We start from the raw sequence: 16,283 nt of genomic DNA, 5'->3' as shown, positions 1-16,283 counted from the left end.
GGTCTCTCCAGGGTCAAAGACATAGCTATATAATTACGTGATGGCTTGCCTTAAAAACATGCAGATGTTTTATAGCATAAGGAGAAATGAAGAAGAAAGTTTGCTCTTCTCCTGTGATTCTAAATGCTAAATATGAAAGCTACTGCTATGGCGAGTCACCCTCCAGTCTTTCTAGAAAATGACTGACATTCTGAGGCTCAGGAGGAGGTGTTGGATTTCCTGGTGGATGAAGAAGCTGCTTTTCTGTAATCATTCTTGTGTGGGCCCAACCGGATTTTGGCAGCATGTACATTTGATGTGTAATTGTGGCCCTGGCCAAAAAATGTAACCAGGGTTGGCAGTCCCAGGAACCACATGACTCTCTTGAACTGTGACAACATAGGAATTACTGTTTGAAACCAACTGCCTGAGTTTGGCAAATATCAGACATAGGATATAGTTTCAGCCCACTGCTAGGGATCGGAGGTGAGGGTTGGAAGGACTGAGTAAAGCAACTGTCTCAGGAATGCAAGTTTGTGGACCTACTGGGTTTTCTTTTCCTGATGAAAGAGCAAGAGGGGAGGAGTTGGAGGCAAATATCAGGATTTAAAAGACCTAATGATTCTGTGCTGTTTTTAAAAAATGAGATTTCAGGGAGCAGCAGGCTTGGTAAGAAGGTAGACTTTTCAGGGTCTGTTCCATCTCTTGCAAAAATGCACATTACTGGGTGAATCCCACACAGTTTATGTGCTAATCCAAACTTAAACTGGGGTTTACTGGACATAGAGTGGCTTCGAGGAGAGGAGAAAGCATGGAAAACAGTTGGTGGTCAAGTAAGAATTTTCCGAATTTTGATGTACTCCCACCCTCTTAAGAGTCGAGCTTAATCTAGCACAGAGGTTGGCAAACCATGGCTCATGGGTCAGATCTGGCCAATAGCCTGTTTCTGTAAATGAAGTGTTACTGAGACATGGCAGGGCCCACTCTCTTTAAGTGTTATCTATAGCTGCTTTCTTTACCACTGAGCCACCTGGGGCGCCTGCCAAGCAGGAGACATGTGTTCAATCCCTGGGTCAGGAAGATTCCCTGGAGAGGGAAATGGCAACCCAATACAGTATTCTTGCCTGGGAAGTCCCATGGACAGAGGAGCCTGGCAGGCTACAGTTCGTAGGATCACAAAGAGTTGGACACAACTTAGTGACCAAACCACTACCGCCATCGCTGCTTTTGCATGTACAAAGGCAGAGTTGAATCGAGTAGTTGCAGCAGACTGTGTGATCTACAAAGCCTAAAATATGTATGATCTGGCCCTTTACAGAAAAGGCTGGCTGTTCCATACTTCATGGCCATCCTTTAAGAAGATGCTAATTATACTAGTGCTGTTGAGCTAGAAGGGAAAGATTGTTGTTGTTCAGTTACTCAGTCGTGTCTGAATCTTTGTAACCCTATGGACTACAGCATGCCAAGCTTTTCTGTCCTTCACCATCTCCCAGCACTTGCTCAAACTCATATCCATTGAGTCAGTGATGCCATTCAACCATCTTGCCCTCTGTCATCCCCTTCTCCTCTTGCCTTCAAACTTTCCCAGCATCAGGGTCTTTTCCAGTGAGTTGGCTCTTCACATCAGATGGCCAAAGTATTGGAGCTCCAGCCTCAATATCAGCCCCTACAATGAATATTCAGGACTGATTTCCTTTAGGATTGACTAGTTTGATCTCCTTGCAGTCCAAGGGACTCTCAAGAGTCTTCTCCAACACCACAGTTCAAAAGGATCGATTCTTTGGTGCTTAGCCTTCTTTATGGTCCAGCTCTCACTTCTGTACATGACTACTGGAAAAAACATAGCTTTGACTAGATGGACCTTTGTCCGCAAGGTAATATCCCTGCTTTTTAATATGCAGTCGATTTGTCATAGCTTTTCTTCCAAGGAGCAAGTGTCTTTTAATTTCATGGCTGTAGTCACCATCTGCAGTGATTTTGGAGTCCAAGAAAATAAAGTCTGTCACCATTTCCATTGTTTCCCCATCTATTTGCCATGAAGTAATGGGACCGGATGCCATGACCTTAGTTTTTTGAATGTTGAGTTTTAAGCCAGCTTTTTCACTCTCCTGTTTCACCTTCATCAAGAGGCTCTTTAGTTTCTCTTCACTTTCTGCCATCAGGGTGGTGTCATCTGCATATCTGAGGTTATTGATATTTCTCCCGGCAATCTTGTTTCCAGCTTGTGCTTCATCCAGATAGCAGAACTTATTAGCAAGGCTGTCCACAAAATGTTTTCCCCTCTTCCATCCTACCTGCTCTTCCTCTCGCCCACATTGGTATCTGTTTCCTATCATTCATTTGAGTTTAATAGATGCCACACACCATGGAGACACACCTAAAGAATAAAATTTTGACCTGTCTGGCCCTTTCTGCCTAGAATTCTATAAAAATTCTAGGTATAGAGTGAATTTATTTAACAGCTGTTGTATTGTTTAGTCCATGGGGCTGAGCCCATTAAATCCAGAATAGGAATGACAATTCAATGCAACAGGTGACTATTTTGATCATTAAGAAGGGATAGAATTTCTTGAACCTGTGTGATCATAGTTAACATGTTTTCTAATAGCATTTTCTTTAAAAAATGGAACAGGTTTTATTAATATTTAGTTGCCTTTGTCCTATAATGAACATCGTCAGAATGAAGTTTACTTTGTATTATATGAAGTAGTACCTTTCTGCTATTGAGATTCGTTTAGTTAAACCTTAATATAGCACTACTGTTTTTCAGTTGATGGTACTGTTGTGTATCACTAGAAGATTTTTAGCCAGTCTAAATGGTGAGTGTCTTTCTTTCCTACCAAGTATTATCCAAGAACCTCATGGGTTTGTAACTGAATGGAGATTTATGGCTTTAGTTGGCCAAGTGCATGTTGCTTCAGTCTGTGATTTGTGGTCTAGGGAACAACCACAGAGTGTGTCCTTTACAATTGATTGACCTTTGCACAGCCTATTTTGGGCCTTCTAAGAGCATCTTAAAAAACAATACCAGTTCTTACATATTGTTACTTGAGCCTATTAAAAATTTGTCCTGTGGTAATTTCGAAAGAAATATTCTTTACATTAAGACTTAATACTTAAACTGCACTTTGAGACCCACTTATATCACTAAAGACTTCTGATACTACCAAGAATTGCAACATAATAAGTGTGGAAATTTAGAACGTGTTAGCATGCTTCAGGTACTCAAACCTTACCCCAGATCACACAATTTCTTTGTCTGTAGCTGATATTAGGGTTAACAGAAATAGAAAATCCAGTAAGAAGAAATAATTAGAGAAATGTTGTAAAATAATTTTCTGTAGGGGGCAGAAGGGTGCCCTGGTGATGGAGAACAGACACACCCCAAATGTTGCACAGTCTTGACCGGATATAGTTCATGTAACACAGAACATTAGAAAAAGCAGAGCTCTTGTCCTAACAAAACTTTCAAACTGATGCTTTCAAACTCTATTTTAATTGTGAAAATAGCCCTTGTTCTTAGTAAAATGAAAGTGTGAATTGTACAGAAGTTTATAAATAAAAGACTTTTTCTACTACCCTGCTACCCAGTTCAGTTCAGTCGCTCAGTCGTGTCTGACTCTTTGCGACCCCATGAATCACAGCACGCCAGCCCTCCCTATCCATCACCAACTCCCGGAGTTCACTCAAACTCATGTCCACAGAGTCGGTGATGCCATCCAGCCATCTCATTCTCGGTCGTCCCCTTCTCCTCCCGCCCCCAACCTTTCCCAGCATCAGAGTCTTTTCCAGTGAGTCAACTCGTCACATGAGGTGGCCAAAGTATTGGAGTTTCAGCTTTAGCATCAGTCCTTCCAATGAACACCCAGGATCGATCTCCCTTAGAATGGACTGGCTGGATCTCCTTGCGGTACAAGGGACTGTCAAGAGTCTTCTCCAACACCACAGTTCAAAAGCATCAATTCTTCGGTGATCAACCTTCTTCACAGTCCAACTCTCACATCCATACATGACCACGGGAAAAACCATAGCCTTGACTAGACGGACCTTTGTTGGCAAAGTAATGTCTCTGCTTTTTAATATATTATCAAGGTTGGTCATAACTTTCCTTCCAAGGAGTAAGCGTCTTTTAATTTCCTGGCTGCAATCAGCATCTGCAGTGATTTTGGAGCCCAAAAAAATAAAGTCTGACACTGTTTCCACTGTTTTTCCAGGGGTAGCCGTTATTGCATTTTATTATGTCTATTTCCAGAAATGTTCGTGTGTAGTGTATATATTTTTTCTATAGATTGGAGATCATATTTTGAATCACTTTTCCCTCCATAATATATTTGGTCTTTTTTTTTTTTTTTTTTTGATGGGGACCTGTTTTTAAAGTCTTTATTGAATTTGTTACAATATTGTGTATATTTTATGTTTTGGTTTTTTATTTTTGTCCACAAGGTGTGTGGGATCTTAGGTCTCTGACTAGGGATTGAACCCACACCCTCATGTATTGGAAAGTGAAATTTTAACCGCTGGACCATCAGGGAAGTCCCTACTTGGTCAGCTCTACTTCATTCTTTGCTACTGCTACAAAGTAGTTTATTCAACCACTTCCCTTTCATATACTTGTTAACTTTATTTGCTAATTCAAACAGTTCTGCAGTGAAACAAATTTTGTAATATATATCTGTGCAAGTGTAATCATAGGCTAAATTCCTGAATAGACTTACAAAGACTATGTGTGTTTTAAATATGAACAATTACTGTCAAAATTTATGTTCAGACTGCTACAAATTTTTGTAGCCCTAGTAACAGGGACTTAGAATGGCCATAGCTAGAGATCCTGAAACAGTATCATTATCATCCTAGCTAACATAAGTTGAACTTTTCTGTGTGTCCAGTTCCCAGAGCTCTTCCTTGGTAGCTTAGCTGCTAAAGAACCCCCCTGCAATGCAGGAGACCCCAGTTTGATTCCTGGGTTGGGAAGATCCGCTAGAGAAGGGATAGGCTACCCATACCAGTATTCTTGGGCTTCCCTGGTGGCTCAGCTGGTAAAGAATCCATCTGCAATGTGGGAGACTGGGGTTCAATCCCTGGGTTGGGAAGATCCCCTAGAGAAGATCTCCTGGAGAACAGCTGCCAACTCCAGTATTCTGGCCTGGAGAACTCCATGGACTGTACAGTCCTTGGGGTAGCAAAGAGTCGGACATGACTGAGCAACTTTCACTTTCACTTTTTAATTAACTTATTAAATCCTTACAATGACCCTATGAGGTAGGCACCACTTTTACAGAAAAGGAAACTAAATCTGAGTCACACACAGAAATTACTTACCTTTCCCACTAAAAATCATTTAAGGTAGTGAATGTTTGAGGATTCAAATGCCTGTCTGTTGATGGTGGTAGAAGTGGAATACAATCAGCTTGGATTGAGAGAGAGATGATAGTGAAGTGAGAGACAGAAGTGTCAACAAATAAATAATGCAGATTTAATTCTTCTGGGCAAAGTGATACTGAGAAAAGCAAATGCACTGTTGAGCATTTAAAGAGGTTTGGGGAGGATCTCTTGAATTTTTTTTATTTTTAGTAGCCACTGACCAGCGATATGGAGTGAAAAATGTGCCGGTTGTAAATGAAGTTAGAAATAGACTATGTATTTCTTTACCTTTTAAATGAGTTGGTTGATTAGAGCCTGACTTATAAAAAAAGAAGAAAAAAGAAAAAATTCAATGTTCTTGAAGGTCCTTTGCACTGTACAGGTTCCCTTTTCTAGCGAAGAGTTTGTTTGTTTAGAATTTGAGATTGTAGGAGCAAAGTGGAAAACCAAGAAAAGGTTAAAGCTGCATTCAATGCAGGTTGAAAGCAAAGGCAGAATGTCCATCCAGCAAGAAATTTTGTCCATGAATACACTCTTATTGATGCCTATCAAGCTACTAAGGAAATAGGATGAGTTGGATTAGAGAAATAATAAAATAATTAATGTTGAGATTTTCCCCCTCTAATTACCTTAGAAAGAAAGTAGCTGTTCCAAGTTAAAGGTTAACTGAGTCACTGAACAACATAATTTTTTAAATTATTGACTTTAGAAATTGAGCACTCTAAATATATTAATAATAACAAATGATGTTTCACATAACATCTCACTATTAGAGTCATGTAGAATCTTAGAGCTTGTAGGTGCTTTGAAAAGTCGTCTCACCTCTTAATTTGAACAGAAGAAAAACAAGACCCGAAGATCTTCAGACTTAGCTGCTGCTGCTGCTGCTAAGTCACTTCAGTCGTGTCCGACTCTGTGTGACCCCATAGACGGAAGCCCACCAGACTCCCCCGTCCCTGGGATTCTCCAGGCAAGAACACTGGAGTGGGTTGCCATTTCCTTCTCCAATGTGTGAAAGTGAAGTCGCTCAGTCGTGTCCGACCCTTAGCGACCCCACGGACTGCAGCCTACCAGGCTGCTCCATCCATGGGATTTTCTAGGCAAGAGTACTGGCTTAACAGTAGGTGCTAATTGAATAAACCAACAAGTAAGTTCTTGAATCTCGTCTTTGCATGGCCTATCTGGTCATTTTTCCACCATACCAACTCTGAATATAAGTGATGTTTGCAAATAATCTTGGAAACCAATTATCAGTGTACAATTTAAGAACATAAAATGTTTATACCAATTCAATATCTAATAGATTATCTAATAGACCTTCTAAAGATAGACATATAACTTAAATGCTTATTATGTTTTCAAGAGGAAACAAAGCTGGATATTAATATATTAATATGAATTATCCATTCTGTACGTAGAATTAAGAGAGCATTTAATGTGATTGCTGCAACTTGTATTCACATAGGACAGTCTTCTCTAAGTGTTTTTAAGAGTTACCTACTATCTGTTTTAAAAGAGAGGGGGAAAGCAGTGTTTTTAAAGAATAAAATGAAGGCAATATCATGGAATCAGTGAAGTAGGTAGCCACAAGTAGGGTTAGATGTATATCATTTAGGGATGGTTTTGTTTATAATTTCAGTGTCTACAGGTGGTCAGTGCCATGGGCTCATCTTCAGCAGCTCTTGAGACGTCTCCATGAAGACAGACTGTGACATGCAGTGTGTAACAGACAGGATAACAGGTTAGGGAAAAGCTTCTTGGTGCTGTCTGCATGCACAGATATAAAGATAGATGAGGTGTTGGCAGAGGAGCAGAAGAGTTCCCACAGAAAGCCTGGAGAGAAGGTTCAGAGGTAGCCCGGGTAAGACAGCAGACCTTAGAATGATATCACAAATGTTGAATGTAGCAAAAAGTAGCACTAAGGTTTAGGGAAAGGTGAACTCATTTTCATCTGCTAATCATATTTGAGTCTCTTACAGTGAAGTGGTGAAGAGTGAAAGAGCAGCTTTGCACTCAATGTGTATTGCTTGTGATTAATTTGAGGTCTCGTTTTAGGACAAGAGGTTGTCATGATTCTTCTCACTGCCACTGAATTTCCAGCAGGACGACCTTTAGCAACTCATCTGTACTCCCTTTGCCTCTGTTTCCTCTTCAGCAAAATGAGTGTGATGACAGCTACCTCACAGGGTAGATTAAATGAAGATCATAGTGCTTAGCACAGTGTTTGATGCATGGGAAGACGCTCTGTATGTGTTAGGATATTGCTGCTGCTTCCATTACAAATACAGTGATACAGTTTGTACAGGCTTGTGTATTTCTCCACTTGTTTCTCTAGAACAACTGTATAGAACAAAAACAGATGGCTCAAAGAATAATATGTGTTAGAGGTTGGTAATGCATAGGACTCAGTTTCCTTCCAGGAATATTATACAAGTTACCCTTCCATCAGTGATCCCTTTCATGGACTTCTTAGGAGAAAGTCTTCCCCTTGGCAAGTCTTCACATCCAATGCTCTTTAGGGGACCTCGGAGAAAAATTAAATTCAGCTCCTTCTGGCTTGTGTCTCTGTATCACTGGAGACTCCAGCAGCCACACAAAGGAGCAGGAGATTTGGTTCATAGGTATGAGTTTGTCTTGGCTACTGCAGCACACACACGTCTGTAGAGCACCAGGGAATTACACAGGGGAAACTGAAGATGCGTTGCTAAAATGAAGGACTCTGAGGATCACCCTGCTGGGAATATAGTGATAACACTTTGTGTTTTTACGAGAAGCTTTCACATACATTAGCTCATTTGATTTTCTCAGCGCTGAGGCATGTAAAATAAAAATGAAACTTTCTTCCCCTAATTTTGACTGCAGAATCTAGATCTACTCTTAATCCATTTACATTATTTTAGAAGCATTTTCAAAGTATAAAGAGTTTTCTCTGTGCATTAATCTTAAACTTCTAAAATGATCTCCCTTCTGTAACCATGAATGTTAAACTTGCAGCAGTCTGTCATGGGACCCCAGACGTGGGACGTGATTTTGTTGTAGTTTTGGAAATTTGCCCTAGTTTGAGGCAATAGAAAGATCTGGCGCCTTCTATTTCATTTTATAGGTTCAAATACCATTGAATATCACTGTGGGTTTTGGCTTGCTGAATACCTTGGTAGCAGTAGGGTTTTGCTAACTTTAATACATCATTTTAAGAGGAGAGAAGGGTTCAGCATTTATACTCCCATTGTAGCTGTTTTATTAACATGTTCAATAATAATCAGGGGCTGTTCTAAAAACTCATCAAATTTCCTTAGCTTTTAAAAGCCATGAAAGTGAAATCCAGTCCAACTTCAAAGCCTCTGCTATAGCCTTTGTCCCGTCATCTGGCTTGTTCAATCTCCAGATGAAATTCATGCAACTCCCTGAGTTTGGATATCAGTTACTACCAGCCTTTAAGGCACTGTGAACAACAGTTACTTTGCCCCCTACTTGTGACTACTTGGAGTTTTGAAATTGTTTCTTTTATCTCACCAGAGTAGATCTGCCTAGAAAGATTTGTTTAGAGAAAGTTTGTTTCTTTTAAGTAAAGTATAGGACTGAAATTAATAACCCTACCTTGAAGCCATTATTCCGAGGATGGGGATCCAGACACAGTAAGTAGTAGTAGCTCCTTCATTGTCCAGGACAGCTCTGAGTGCCTAGACCAGCACTTCTCCATGGAAACGAGAGGTATCAACTGTACTAAGGTGCTATCTGAATGTGAAGCTAGAGAAGAACTGGAATTTTCCCCTTCAGGTTTGTTTTGACACACAGAATGACTTGACCCGTACAGGTTTGCATGGAAATCTCTCACCACAAGGCCATCTTCAAGTGGACTTGAGGCTCTAAGGGGAAAAAGGCCACAGTCACCTGATTTTGGGGGGACGTGGGGGCTCAGGTTGACCAAGATCTTCCATCCACAGAAGCCCTAGGGACTCTGGTGCTGACTTCAAGCCACCCTGGTTTGTAAGATGCAGTGATTTAGGAATGGATTCCTGAATTCCTTGGGTTTCAGTTCTCTTCAGCTCAGATATTTTCTTCCATTACATTTTCTCAAACTCACAAGCTGTCATGGTATAAAAGCTGGACCTGAGACTAATGTGTGTTCATTTTGTTGCCTTCCATCCGATGTTGGGCTTTATTTTACCTCCTCATCTGAAGCAGTACCTAGTTTTGGTCACATCAAATGAGACCCTTCTTCAAAATATTTACTGTCTGCTGGAGCCTGAATAAACTAACTGCAAAAGTCTAGTTAACAACTGGCCAAATCCCACGGTCATTTTTAAAGACGACTTCCCCTCTTTTGTGAGTTTCATCCAGACGTGTAATCTGGCAGTAGTGTCTTTAGCGCCACACAGAACGTAGAGGTCCTTTGTCCTTGCAACAAACACAGTCCCCTACCCAACGTTACTGCTCCCCTGAAGGAAAACAGCATATTCTTAACTGTGTGTGGCTAAGTTCTCATTTCATCCCTGCTTGCTCCCTGGTTCAGAAAACGTGCCTTTGTCACACCTAATTCTGACTTCAGCACTATCTGCGGAGATTGGATCAGGAATACCACCCCGGTCAAAGGGACAGTCTGGTGATCTAAAGCCAACATTAAAAGACAAATACCTTACATCTCCATGTCTTCTAATGGTTTGTGTGGGCCATTGTCTAGAGGCGCTGGAAGTCTGATGTTTTTGTGACCATTGTGTATATCTGGTGGTATATCACTTTTTTTTTCTGTCTCTTTAGGACCAGGAAGAAAACAAGGGTGCAACAAGTTGGCCTGAGTTCTACATTGATCAGCTCAATTCCATGGCTGCTGTAGGTATCCTTTCTGTTCTCTGACACAGTTTAAAATGCAAGTTTAGTACAAAGCATGCAGTTGCATAATAAATTCACTTAAGAACTACCAAATATCATTATCTCTCCAAAGTCCATTCCAAATGTTCAATGTTGGGGGAGAAAGGGGAGGCATGAGTGGTACTTGGCAAAATGATTATTTTCCAGTATGTTTTACATAAAATCAGCACATACTAAAATATAAGTGAGTTTAATGTTATTGGAGGAAATGTAATCATAAATCTGGCTTCTGTTCAGCTTTAACTTGCAACTGGTCTTATCAGTCATGTGGAACTTGGATAGGGCAACACCATTCTAAATGTTAATACCATTTAGAAATAGTACAATGAAACTATCCCTTCACTGTTCTCTTCCCCCTCCCCTGTTTTTTAAAACTGAGGGCTTTCTTAGGTTCTTGGTCTTATAGGGTACCAAAATACTGTTTTACTCATATAAATAATTTTTAAAAGTTCATTAAATAGGTGGCTTAATGAAAAGGCATAATAGTAATAATTCTGAGATGTCCTTGGGAAACCTTTAGTAGGTGGATTTTTTATTTAGTAATTGCTAAAAAGGTGTTCTCAATGTCTAAAATGCACATTCCAGGCACATGGATAGCTCTGCAGTGTCAGAGTTTTGAGCTGCTTGAGGGATCAGCAAAGATACACAGCAGAAAACACATCATCAGCATTTGAGTCTTAATAGCTTAAATCCTGTCCACGTTGATAAAAGTTGGAGGTTTCCCACAGCAGAGCAGTCTTTGCCTCCGTGGGCACACTTCTGATTTAAGAGTGTATCTGTCAGGTTCAACTTTGAGTTTATTCCATTCAAGCAGATGACAACTTCCATAATATTTTCTCTACTTCTCCCTTTCCTCCTGTCCACAGGGTCCTTGGGGAGAATTCATTTCTTACCACTTAGAGCAAACATTCTAGATTGTCTAATATTTTGCTGCTGCTAAAAAAGTTAAAAACTGACTAGAATATGTGAATCAGTCACACTTCTGCTAAACTTTCAGAGGCCTTGACTTTTCGTAACTTCCTCTTTCCTAGCTTTTCCTTTGATGAGGCTTCTTCTGCTGTCACACCATGAATAAAATAAACAGCCTGGTACATGTGAATAGAGCTGTATAAATTATAGAAGAAACTGCATGAGCTTTTGCCCCAAGGGTTTCTCTAAAAGCACAGCAGAAAAGAACAGAAAGTAACCACGAAATCCTTCTACCAGGCATCTGACACAATGATGAGAAAAGGGTGATCTCAGCATTCATATGAATGTGTTAACAGAACATGAGGCTTGTGAGGGCCTTCAGGGATTTTCTCTCCATCCGCCTGAGCAATAATAATACAGAGCCATTTGCATTTCCTGCACGTAAAGGTTATTTCTGAAGTCTTGTTCTTGGCTGTTAGGGAAAAAAAAGAGCTGTCAGGCAGGCTGTCTCTCTTTCTAATTAAGTCAGCCTTATTTGATGTCTAACATGGAAAGTTGCTCCTTTGTTAATGTATTCACTTCTGTGAGCAGAGAAGTACTAAATAACTGGGTTTTTTTTCCTTTCTTCAACTTTTAGGGCAGTTCGGTTAATCTGTCCTTTAGTGACTTACTCCACGCCTTGTCTGGAGTTGGCCTGGCTTATTTCCTGTACTAGAAGATCCCTGATGTGCCAGTTTGTAGCACTTCTTCGAGAGCCTCCCTTTTCCTTCATCCAGATCCTTGGACTACCTTTTGCTACAATTCACACATGATCTATTTCAATTATACTTGCTTCCTAGTCTAAAGCCCTCTCCAAGAGTATCTCCAGACCCTTAAATATCAGTGACTTTGCTCTTCTTTGTGGACATGAGTGTGAGCAAACTCTGGGAGACAGTGAAGGACAGAGGATCCTGGCGGGGGCTCCATGGGGGGTTACAAAGAGTCAGACTTAGCGACTAAACAATGACAAATGCGTTAAACACCTAGCAAAGCTTTCTTCTGCTCCTTGAAGCACAAAGCTAGCATCTTTTCAGGGTTAAGGGTAAAGGCATTATAACAATTGATGAAATAATGAGCCCTCAACACTTCTGCATCTATAAAGGAGCAAGGAGGTCTGATGAGACCAGAAACCCTTTGCTAAGTTTTCTGTTTTTCTCACCCTATTAAGTGGCCACTGCCTCCTTAGAGGTCTTGCTAACCTCTCTGGAGAATTCCTCACAACGGAAATTCTGAGACATCATCCCTAGGGACTTGGAAAGGCACATAAGTCCTCCCGGTCCTTTCCTGGCTTGGCAGCTAGGCTCTCTGGCTCTGCTTTGGGAATTGTTGAAGGGGTGTTTATCCACATCATCATCATCCATTGTCTTCAGCACCAGCAGCGGCTGCTGCTATTGAGTGTGTGTCATGTGACAGGCAGACTAACAGGCACTTTACATGCTGTTTTAAGTCCTTACAAGCACCCTCTACTCTAAGCGCTGCTTATAGATAAGGAGTCTGAGATTCGGAGAAAGGTTACCTTGCCCAAGGTCATCTCATTTGGAAGTGGTAGAGCTGGAATTTAAGCCTATCAGTCAAGCCTATCAGCTCAAAGACTCCTTTCCAGCTTGCCTCTCACTGACTAGGTTTTTTAAATCTTTTATCACTGTGGAAGAGGCCTGGAAATCCCACCCACAACCCACCTCCCGGCTTTTCTGAGGTGGTACAAGCATCTGCAGAGTCTGATAAACAGTCCATGTTGAGAACCGCAGCACTTACTGGTCTGTGAAGCCCTTTATGGAACAAGTGCCATGACTTTATGGAAGCCTCGTAACAAGAATTCTTTGTTCTTTAAAGGACCCCTGAGTGATCTGTTGGCTTTTAAAGAGTGAAAAACAGTTTAATAAAAGGAGAGCGTGTTCCAGAAGGGCCTGGACTTTCTTGGTGTGTGGCTTCTGCGTGCACTCTCAGGGAGCAAGGATGTGAGGTGATGAAGTTCTGTGCGCTTAGCGGGTTGGCTTATTGATTTCACACCAGTGAAACATTTCAAAAAGAAGCTTACTTCCAGACTTTCCCAGCCAGGAATGTTTTCTGTGCCTGGTTTGTACATCTCTCTCTGCCCTGCATGTTCCAATGTAAACCTCAGCAGCTTTGACCGGCGGAGCCTCTGCTAGGACACACTCTGTCCTTTGCCCGCTCCTCAAATGAGCAGAGATTTAATAAGTAGTTAGCGCACCCACGGAGGCCACCACAGGCCTGTCCAGTGTATGCCAAGGTGCATCCTGGCTGTTTGGCATAGCAGTCATCTTAGGAAATGTAAGCATATCCCCCTTTCCTATGAAAAACTGCAAATTTAGGCTTTTTCATAAATGTGAAGCTTGAAAACTTGAGACTGCATATAAATTATTTTATTTTGAAAAGTCACTTTAGAATATCAGGTTCATCTACATAGAATCGATTTTCTTAATAAAATAAACAATCTTAGATTCAACTCCAATTGTACTACGCACAGAAAAGAGGATAATGTCTTCTGTTTTGAGATGAAAGTAATAGTTCTTATATTGGGAAAGGAAATTCTAATTTAAATTTCTTTTCATAAAACTCCCAACTCCTCTAGGAAGAGACTTAATGTAGTCTGCCTTTATTTGGAGGTTCCTCCTTCCCCAAGATTGTTAAAAGGATAAATATGTGCATCTTTATTTGGTATTAATGAACCACAATAAGAAATGTATTTAGTCTTTAATTTGGGAGGTTTGGGTGACAAGAAATGATGTTCATAAAAGTCTTGATCCTGGACTGCGGATTCAAAGTGATTGCTTGGGAGTCTAAACAAATTCAGCTGTGCCACAGGAGATTAAATGTACTTGGCTAGATTTGTGCTAAATTTTCCCAGATATGGGTCTCATGGAGCCACGAAGAAATTCATTGGCTATTTGCACACACAGCCTCTTCCCCTGCCATCCTCTGGTGACAGCTGTCAGGGCACATCTCTAACAAGAGGACAGCTTTAGCAGAAATAGTTCAAGTATACGAAACAAGACTTTACTGATTTTGATTTCAGTTGCTATGAATGATAATAATATATGTTTGCTTTGAGCTTTACCCTCCTAAGTGTGAAGTCAAATTTAGGTTTTAGTTCTTAATTAGTTTCTTAATTAAGAAACATTTAGTTTCTTAATGCTTGTACTGTTAATGTGAAAGAATTAAGTAAAGTCACCCCTTGATGATGTGTGGTCCTGAAAGAAAGGGAGAGACTGTACCATTGAGACATATGAATAAGAGCCAAATGTTTTCTTCAATATCCCAGTCTGTTTCCCAGCCATGCATTTTATCAGAATAGGTAACAGGTAAAAACACTGAGACTGGAGAAGCGCGTGTTAAACATAGGAAGAAGGCAGGGGACCTGTGGTTCTGTGGGTGGAGGCACCTAGGGCCTTAAGCCTTGGGATACGTTTAGTACCAGGCCTCCCTGGTGGCTCAGTGATAAAGAATTCACCTGCCAATGCAGAAGATGTGGGTTCGATACCTGGGTCAGGAAGATCCCCTGGAGGAGGAAATGGCAACTTCTTGGGTGGAGAATTCCATGGACAGAGGAGCCTGATGGGCTACAGTCCGTAGGGTTGCAAAGAATTGGACACCACTTAGTGACTCAGCAACAACAACTTTTAGTACACGTAGGTGACCACAAGGTAAAAGGAATGAAAACAACTTTTTAACAAGTCTGTGAATCTTAGTAGCATTCATGACTTTGTGATATCAACCGAGATCTGCTTCCTAGAACCTTCCTCTTTGAAGTGAAGTCTACAGACTGCAGCATCAGCTCCGCCAGGAGCTCAGCATCTTTAGCTTCACCTCAGATATGCCAAATCAGGGCCCACATTTAACTTCCCCAGGAAATTTGTATCCTTGTTAAAGTTTGAAAAGGAGGAGAACACACACACACACACACACACACTCTCTCTACCCTGATTTCCAAATGATGTTGAATCATTTCTAAAACTTAAGCATTTACTCTGAAGAAACTATCTTTGTGTCAAGTTGAATTTAATCATTCTTCTTAAAAATAATTTGATGTAACAGAAAGTGAAAAAGATTACACTTTTTGGCTGAGGAATGAGAGAGATAGCATGGGAAGATTGCTGCCTGCCTCTGTTTGATAGTGTGATAATATTATTTCATTGTCAGAATGTTATATTTAACTACAAGTCTAATCTTTCTACCAAGTATAAATAGTAATATCTTCATCAGAATGTAGTTATAGAATAGTTAGTTATATAAGTGTTTGGAAAGCTCAATCTCTACTAAGATTTCTCAACAGTTTCTTAAAACTTTATTTAAATGCAAAAGAACTAGCTTGTGGTAGAGCGAATGAATTTGTGGAATTCTTTGCTTTTGCTCTCCATGCTGACTTATAGTAAATCTTAGCCACAGTCTCATTTGATTGTTTGTGTTAAAAGTGATAGTAGCATGTACTCTGTGGGCTTGTTTTGCTTGTGCCATAATTAAAACATATAATTTAAAGAAGTTACTTTATAATTTTCTTTGCATAGAGAAAATCTTTGCTGGCTTTAGAGAAAGAAGAGGAGGAAGAGAGAAGTAAAACTATAGAGAGTCTGAAGACAGCACTAAGGACAAAACCAATGAGGTAATGTTTTACTAGGCAGCATGCACTGCTTGTCTCTTTCTTTTCTGCTTTCTTCCTCTTTTCTTTTTTCCCCTTCCTTTTTCTTAATTTTTCTGCAATAGCCAAACTTTTGGGGTAGTCCTAAAATAAAAACACGTAATTAAACCGTGGATGAAAGACCTTACACATTGAACATTCACTAAATTATTTTTCTTCAATTAAAAAAGATGTCGACAGGCATGAAGATGGCTAAAGTTAAAAATGGCAGACTAACAAGTGTTGGTACAGATGTGGAGAAATTGTAACCCTCATTCATTGATGGTGGGAATATAAAATGGTGCAGCCACTTTAGAAAACAGCTAGACAGTTCCTCAGAATATTAAGCATTGTGTTGCCATATGAACCAACAGTGTTACTCCTTCTTGATATATAGCCAAGGGAAGTAAAAATATGTCCCCTAAAACCTTATATGTGAATTTCAGCATTATTTATAATAGCCAGAAATGGAAGCTATCCAAATTCTATC

At 40.3% G+C, this 16,283-nt stretch overlaps 1 protein-coding gene across 5 annotated transcripts in view; it reads left to right on the top strand.

The window, feature by feature from the left end:
• The window catches only part of DAAM1 (dishevelled associated activator of morphogenesis 1), a 180,701-nt gene that overhangs the window by 113,340 nt on the left and 51,078 nt on the right, over positions 1–16,283 (top strand). For all 5 annotated transcript variants that reach the window (XM_055437065.2, XM_055437062.2, XM_055437064.2 and 2 more), the window contains exons 4-5: positions 10,099–10,170; positions 15,684–15,778. In XM_055437065.2, coding sequence (XP_055293040.1) covers positions 10,099–10,170; positions 15,684–15,778 — 167 coding nt within the window. The remainder of the gene's footprint in view (positions 1–10,098; positions 10,171–15,683; positions 15,779–16,283) is intronic.

This window comes from Moschus berezovskii, chromosome 9, assembly GCF_049115385.1.
Source record: "Moschus berezovskii isolate FMDL1 chromosome 9, NW_MosBer_1.0, whole genome shotgun sequence".
Taxonomy (NCBI): domain Eukaryota; kingdom Metazoa; phylum Chordata; class Mammalia; order Artiodactyla; family Moschidae; genus Moschus; species Moschus berezovskii.
Note: the sequence above shows the minus strand (reverse complement) of the source record. Positions and strands in the feature narration are given on the sequence as shown.